This window comes from Cyrtonyx montezumae, unplaced genomic scaffold (assembly GCF_038088225.1).
Source record: "Cyrtonyx montezumae isolate F1298 unplaced genomic scaffold, pur_monq_1.0 scaffold_13, whole genome shotgun sequence".
Taxonomy (NCBI): Eukaryota; Metazoa; Chordata; class Aves; order Galliformes; family Odontophoridae; genus Cyrtonyx; species Cyrtonyx montezumae.
In genome coordinates, this window is record NW_027071859.1 from 31,665,675 (window position 1) to 31,673,887 (window position 8,213).

Below are 8,213 nucleotides of genomic sequence, written 5' to 3' on the forward strand. Positions count from 1 at the left end.
CATAGAATTTATAAGGAATTTAGTCTAGGTCACCTAGACCTTAAGTTGTTAAAACCTTAAATTGTTAAAAAAAAAAAAAAAGAACATTGTGATGAAAAAAAAAAACGCTATTTTCAAATACATATAGCAATCTATCAAAGGAAGCTTGAAAGTAAAAGACATGCATTCCTGAGAAAGAATAAAGCAGGACTGAAAATTCACCCTGACCTGTTCCAGCATGTTGAATTCTCAGCTGTATGTATGAACGTGGAAGCGGACGTTCACATCCTTCACACCAGAGCACGCTGAGCTGGAGCAAAGGCAGAGGGATGCACACACAGCAGCAGCACCTGGAGCTCAGCAAGCTCTCCTGCCAGGTCTTTTCCAAGACCCCAGCTTCAGCTTCACTGACAGCAAATCTCCATAGATCCCTTCTCATTTGAGAAATGGGCTTTAATAATAACCCACTACTGGCAGTGAAGATGGAGTCTCTGGAAGCATACAGGGTGGTCTGGAAGGGTCTATCTCTACAGTTTAACCAATTTTTTGGTGTAGTGTTTTTGCAGGTGGGGACATTGTCCGCAATTGTTACTTCAAGCACCACCTAGGGCATGCAGGAGTCCACACAGTTCCTGACAGTGCATCATTACAGGTACCTAATTGACATACATTTTAAGACAAAAAAGTTATTTATGGCTGAAACCTTTTTCTGGTAGTCACTGAAAAATTCAACATCTTCTTTCAGTGTATGAAAAATTGACGTTTTTGTATTAGGATGACATTGTGGAATTTCTTCCATGTAAAAACTGATAGCATGTAGGAAAATACAAACACGACTTTATCTTGCATAGCAATTAATGGCTGAATGGTTTCCACATGGATGCACAGATAATCACAAGATTAATCCTCCATTTATCACATGGACAGCAAAAATCAGACTAAGTCAGCAGGTCATCAGGGTAAGGTGGTTTTGTGTTTGGAACAAAGTGCTAATTAAAAAAAATATTTGAAGACTGAATTCTGTATTGTTTCAATTTATATTAAAATCAATAACTACCATATAGATTTAAGTGTACCTAAAATAAGATAAACAGAACATAAATGTTATGTGTGCAAGCATGTGAATACTAAATAAAGCATTCACACAAGAATTAAAGGTAGCAGTTGGTAGCTTAAGTATTTTTATGGCACCACTCTAAGTTTTCTGATGATGTTTCTTCAAATGTAGCAGAGTCCTGCGGGAAACAGAAGGTGTCCTTTGGAGGACCTGCTGGATCACTCCATGTGAGGAAGCAGATGGAGTCTCAGCTTGTTCTTCCATTTTTGTGAGAAGATATTTTTGGTAAAAGTGAAGAGTTCTGGTCCCCGTGCTACTGCTCACTTGGTGTACAGTCTTCAGTGAATCATAAGTACTCCTCCAAGGCCACTTCCTATGAGGTGCTAAGTATCTTCACGCAATACTGAGGCAATGTAGAAACATTTCACAGAGGAAACATCAATTTCCCCATCAGTTATCACTGGTTCTCCCTACAACATTCTGTGTTCCTTTAGTCAGGAATCGCATTTTTAGACTGAGGGAGCTGAAATATTGGAGTAGTGACTCTAAAAAGCAAGCAGTTCTCATCACTATCACTCAAAGCAAACTGTTAACTTCTGCAGGAAGAAGGTCAGAAGTCTTCTTCAGAATTCCTGATGGCCAGCACAACTTCCAGCCACAGCCAGGATCAGCAGAACCACTGGAGGACTGAAGCCCACCCCAAGGCTCCTTCACAGAAGCTTCTCAGTCAATCCAGAATGCTATCAGTCACAACAACAATTTCCTTATGGTAAACTGTCTTTCACTTTGAGGTGTCTAGCCACCGCCATTTCTTCTCAAATATTGTATTTAATCTCAGAATTGAGTTTTGCATAAACTTTATGCAAAAGCTAGGAGATTCTACAGACCGGACAATGCAAATTCCCAAATCAATCATACATAATAGCTCAAACTGACCTGAAAATATGTTGTTGTTGTTTTTTTTCTTTTTCTTTTTCCAAGCAGATTACAAACACATCCAGGAAATCCACACAGTATAGCTTTATTCACCAGACAGCTGCAGTACACATCTGAGAAAAGCTGTTTTATTTAAATGGGAAGAGACCAGAGCAGATTAATGAGTGTTTTTCTTCTTGCAAGCTTAGCAGGTGCAATTCAGTTCTGGCTAATAGGAAAATACTTGCTATTTATTATTTGCATTACTGCAGCACATCCAAACACAGAACAAGGAGTTCCCTGCACAGGGAACCAGCCATTTATACAGGGCAAGAGATGAGTATTCGTATAGACAGTCACTAAATGGCAAGAGGACAATTTTGGTCAGCATAGTATTTTTGTTCTTAATTCTGTTAGAATTGATATTGTATCTAAACATTTTAACTTGCCCCCCAACAAAAATAAAATAAAAAAAAAACAACAACAAAAAACCAATCCACAGTTGTGGGTACACTCAGTATGTTCTCTAGGCTTGATTTCAGATTTTTTCTTAGAATTTTCAGTTACCTGTTTTCTAAGGCTACCCTCTTTTGAAAGCTCCTTCTTACTGGTCATTGAAATTCACTGTTGTCTAACAGGCCAACTTTATTTTATTCTTCCAGACTTCCAAAGAATTCAAATAGATTTGGAAAGCACATCTTTCACTTACAAAGCATGGGCTATCTTCACCTACCTACTTTTCTAAGCATTATCTTACAATGGCCGTTTGGATCTGGAACTCAGATTTGCTTTAAAAAAGCAAACATTTCTGCAGCACAGTGCCACCACTTTTAAAACTCAACATCAAGGCAGTAACTTTCCAAACCTCTACGACTCCTCACAGCTCTGAGATCTCACTTGTATTACTATTACTTCTGCCATTCCATATTTTATTTTTCTATAATCTCCTCCTAACCTAAAAAACATCCTAGTCTGTTACTATCTCTGTCATGTCAGGCAGGGAGAGAAACCCCACAGACAGCAGTATTGTAGCTGAATATTTCATAGATTATAGCTGATTGTAAGGGCCCATCTGGACTGTAAGGCCCTACACGGTGTATAGCATCCCTGCAGGCCTGGGGACCCTGGTACAGGGGGAATGTGGAGATGATGAAGTGGGTCCACAGAAGGAAATGGAGATGACAGGAGAACTGGAGCACCTCTATTGTGAAGAAAGGCTGAGGGAGTTGGGCTTATTCAGCTTGAAGAAGGCTCCAGGGAGACTCCACTGTGGCCTTTCAGGAGCTTACAAAGAGGGAGATGGAGTTTTTACATAGTCTGATAGTAATAAGAAAAGAGGGAATGGTTTTAAACAAAAAGGGGAGAGATTCAGGTTAGATGTTAGGAAGAAATTATTTACTCAGAGGGCAGTGAGACACTGGCACAGCTGTGCATGCCCCATCCTTGGAGGCATTCAAGGCCAGGTTGGATTGAGTCCTGGACAGCCTGATCTGGTGGGGGCAAACTTGCACAAAGGAAGTCACTCTCCCACACTACAGCATTTGCATGCTTGAACCACTCAGCAAGCTCCTATTTTATTAAGTTGGCCCACAGCGTCAGAGGCAGATGTTGGTGGTATGGCAGTAGAGGCTGAAACTTCTGATCAATATTTATTACATTTTGTTGCCATGCCACGGATCAGAGCTTGATGAACATTTCTGGAGGCCAAACAGTGGATGAGTACACAGTACCTTTCAGGTAACAGTGGACCACCTCCATTGGTGCAGGTGTTTACAAGTGCAGCATGCAGGCTTTCGTTCATCACTGGTAAAAATTCATAGATGAAAGTAGTGACCGTGTTGAAAAACAGCGTTTTGTAGCTGAGAATTTGTTCTATCAAAAGCGTTCTTATGTTCTTTGTATCTGTTGTAGTTTCAATGGAAATAAATAGGAGGCATTACTTTCGGAGCGACCTACAAAGGTGAACGCATACGTTTTTCCCTCTCCATAGTGGAGTTTCAATCTCAGAACAAAGCTGTCAAGTTGCTGCTCCTGTCTGTTGGTTTTAGGACCTCTAGAGGTCCTAAAGAATCTCCTAGAAGTCCTGGCAGGTTTATTCTTTTTTTCGTTTAGGTGCTCTGGGATGGGATGGGATGGGATGGGATGGGATGGGATGGGATGGGATGGGATGGGATGGGATGGGATGGGATGGGATGGGATGGGATGGGGCTATGAGAGACGCCCAGCTTCTCCCCCCCGCTCTGCCACTCCAACGCTGTTCGCAGCGCCTTCAGCAGGGAGGATCACTGAAAACAACAAAAAGAAGAAAAAAAAAACACTAAAAGAAAACAGCCAGACTCCAATGCGAAGCCCTCACTGGCGCCCCAACGCCGGGCTCGCCGCCGGCTGTAATTCAGGGCCGAGCCGCAAGCAGCTCTACCCGCGGCTGAGGCTGCCGAGGAGCTCCGCCACCGCTGTACGCTCGGAGAGCGATCAGCATCCCACCCCTCGACGACCGAGCCCCACACGAAGCAGCCCAGCTCGGCGGCAAGGTAAACCTCCGGCCGCACCACCGCACCCGGGGGGGTGGAGAAGTCCGCTTAGCGCCGGGCGGCAGCCGCCCTCCCGCCGGGCTCCCGGGCACGGCCGTCCCGCGGCGGTAGCGGATCCGGGGCGCGGGCACGGAGGACGAGAAGCGGACGGCGACGGGGCGGGCGGTGGCGTGCTCGGCTCCCCCCGGGCGTGGCGGCGGTTGGTTTCTCCTGGCAGCGGAGGCAGGGCCAGGAGCGGGGAGGTGGGCGCGGAGTTGTCTCCGGGTGCGGGGCGGGAGCGGCGGCAGGAGGTGAGCCGTGGAGCTGCGGGACGGGGCCGCGGGACGGCTCCGCGGGCGGCACTCCTCCGGTGCAAAGCGGGCAGCCCGGGAGCGGAGGCGCCTATCTGCTGCTCTTTGTGCTCCGGGAGCCGCCGCCGGGGCGGAACTCTCCCCGCGGGGCCACGTGTGGCGGGCGAGGCGCGGAGCCGCGCTGCCCTCTCGCTTTGCCGCCGTTCAGCGGGACCCGCCGCGGGAAGCGGAGCGCGGCCGCACGCTCTCGGCGGGGAAAGTTTGGTCCCGGGCCGAACCGCCGCCTGCCCGCGGGGCGGGCGCGATGCCGGGGCGCGAGGCCGAGCGGCGCGGCGCGCTGTGCCTGGGGCTGCTGCTGCACGCCCTGCTGGGCTGCGGCTCGGCGCAGCCGCCCGCCGCCTGCCCGGCCCCGTGCGAGTGCTCGGAGGCGGCCAAGACGGTGAAGTGCGTGAACAGGAACCTGACGGAGGTGCCGCCCGACCTGCCGCCCTACGTGCGCAACCTCTTCATCACCGGCAACCGCCTGGCTCTCCTGCCCGCCGGCGCGCTGTCCGCCCCGCGCCTGGCCGAGCTGGGAACCCTCAACCTCAGCGGCAACCACCTGCGGGCCGTGGAGGCCGGCGCCCTGGCTGCCCTGCCCGCCCTACGGCACCTAGACCTCAGCAACAACTCGCTGGTGGGGCTGCGGAACGTCTCCTTCCAGGGGCTGGTTCGGCTGCAGAGCCTCAACCTCAGCGACAACTCGCTGGGAGTGCTGCGGAACGGCACCCTGGCCCAGTGGCGCGGGCTGCCCGCCCTGCGGAGCATCAGCCTCGGCCGCAACACCTGGGTCTGCGACTGTGCCATCGAGGACATGGTGGCTTGGCTGAAGGAGAGCGACCAGGTGGAGGGCAAGGAGGCCCTGAGTTGCGCCTTCCCTGAGAAGCTGGCGGGCAGAGCCCTGCTGAAGCTTAACGCCTCGGAGCTGAACTGCTCCACGCCTGTGGACATGCCCTCCCAGCTACAGACTTCCTACGTCTTCTTAGGGATAGTCTTGGCTCTCATTGGGGCAATATTCCTCCTGGTGTTGTACTTGAACAGAAAAGGAATCAAAAAGTGGATGCACAACATCAGAGATGCCTGCCGGGATCACATGGAGGGGTATCACTACAGGTACGAGATCAACGCCGACCCCAGGTTAACAAACCTCAGCTCCAACTCGGACGTCTGACAGCGCCGCGGTGGTGGCCGTGCTCCATAGCTATGCATGAAACGTAGACTGACGCTTTGCCTTCGTGCTCGCTTTCCTCTCCCCAGAGAAATCTTGGACGTGCTCACAGCATGAAGGGGATATGCCTCTGTGCGATGCTCATTGCCATCCTCCCTTTGTTCTGACACGCCGGGCAGCTGCGCATGGTGTTGCACTGTACACAAGAAACAAGCTGCTAGTTCTCCTCCTCCTTACCTGTTCTCATTGTGGGAAATATTTTCAAGATCTCAAAAGAGAAAAGGATTCTGTGCTCCAGAGCCACCGGAGTTTATAATAGATAACACACACACACACACACACACAGATATCATTCAACAAAATCTGCCTCAACTTTTTGGGAAAAGTGTTAGATCCTCTGTGCCAGTTTTTGATCTTGTATATCTGAATTGTGATGACAGTGTTTCCGTTTCATAGACTTAACTTGGGATTTAGGAAAACAGAGAAGCTCCTTTTAACAAGTCCTCTGTTACAAAGAAGGAAATCAAATATTGAGCATGCACAAATACTTCACGTGTTAGGACACTTACAGTCTCAGTGAATCACTTACTATTTTGTACTGTAACTTTTGATTGCAGTTTACCCAAAACCAGATATTTTTTTCTATATAAACTGCATCTAAACTTCGTTTGAACTGTTAAATTCAATAAACAGTCTTACAAGAACTTGTGTGGAAGTTTCCTGTTTAATGAGAAATGTATGGACATCTAGGAATGTTATTAACTCTGTGGGCTCTGGAGTAATAGCCCTTCAGTAGTACTCTGAATAAAATTTTGTATGCGTGTAGCTTCGAGACGTAGATGTTGATGACAGTTGTGTGATGTACACTTTAAGAATTACACTGATTGCGACGAGAGCAGTTCCACTTGGCACAAAAGCCCTGGTCTGCTCTCTTGAGACAGCTGCAAAACGTCGGGATGGATGCGAGGGTCTGTCTAGCTGGGAAGGTACGAGCTGAATATACATTAGGTCTTCTCTACCATACTGGAAAGCATTCAGATTAAATTGTGGAGTTGGTAAGCTAAAGAAAACTGTACCTGAATGGAATTGTTTTTTATAGAAGGCGTTCTGATTGAAATTAAATGCAGCTCAGCTGTGTAGTCGGTGAGCTTCAGACTTGTAAATCAGTGCAGCACTTAGTAAATTAAGTGCTTACTGTTTCATTTAAAACTCTCAATGCAGTCCTTTAGTGATTACATTGAGTAACTTGATGGAACTCACATTTATCTTGAAACTTCTAGCAGGTACATTCAAGTATTGTATTATTTCTCATGCTTATTACTTGCTTGGGAATGCATTGTCATGTAAATATATGAAGCATGCAAAGAAAAACTTGAAAAATGCATCATCTAATAAGTAATTCCGATGGCTTATCAGGTTAGCAAGAACCTTCCAAACGCCACCAGTAATTATTGCACTTTTTCTAATACAGTCAGAGGTTCCTGGTGAAAAATGTACACCGAGTGTGAAAGTGTAATGTAAGTTGGTATCTCTCAGTACAGTGGTGGAGCTTTTCTCGTGGTCACTGTGACTGGAAGCTCCTGAGAGTCTAAAACGTTACAAATTAGCAGCCAATTTCCTTCATTTTCAAAAGGTGCAGTTTTTTCGTAGATATACACCTCTTGGTAAGAGCCTATAAATATAAAACAGTCCCCAAGGTATCAGGAAAAGAAAATAAGAGAGATCTCTTCTGGGCATCAGTATTTTTCAAATGCATTTTTCTCTCCTTGTAACTTCAGACACTGTCAGAGCAAGTAGCACAAGTTGATTCAGACTAATTTTCTATTGCTTTAAATGGGCTTTATTCAATACCAGCTATTTTTTTAATGTGCTTTTATACACTTGCCCTCCAAAGTAATAAAGAATATTAAGTACAATTGATATTTTGATAAATCAATGCATTCTATAACTGACGTGAGTTAGCGATAGCCTGTTTCTCCTGCTGTGATTTAAATGTATGAGCAATACCTGAATAACAGCATCTGAACTTAAGTTTGTGGATTCTCAAATTGCTGGCCTGAATGTTAGCTGCACATATTTTAAAGGTAGTGTAAAAAGCCCAGTGTGGTTAATTATTACAGTGCAACTATGCAAACTGTTCGTACTTAGCATACGTACAATAGTCCATGTAACAAGGTAGAGTTTACAATAGCTGTGCAGTGTGTCGTGCTGTATTTTGGACTATCAGCTTAGCT

General features: G+C 46.6%; 1 protein-coding gene across 1 annotated transcript; it reads left to right on the forward strand.

Moving 5' to 3' along the window:
• The first annotated feature begins 5,076 nt into the window (after window positions 1-5,076).
• TPBG (trophoblast glycoprotein) lies at window positions 5,077-6,204 on the forward strand. The gene has a single exon (XM_065731149.1). The coding sequence runs from the start codon at window positions 5,077-5,079 to the stop codon at window positions 5,980-5,982; it is 906 nt and encodes a 301-aa protein (XP_065587221.1). The 3' UTR covers window positions 5,983-6,204.
• Window positions 6,205-8,213: the final 2,009 nt, after the last annotated feature.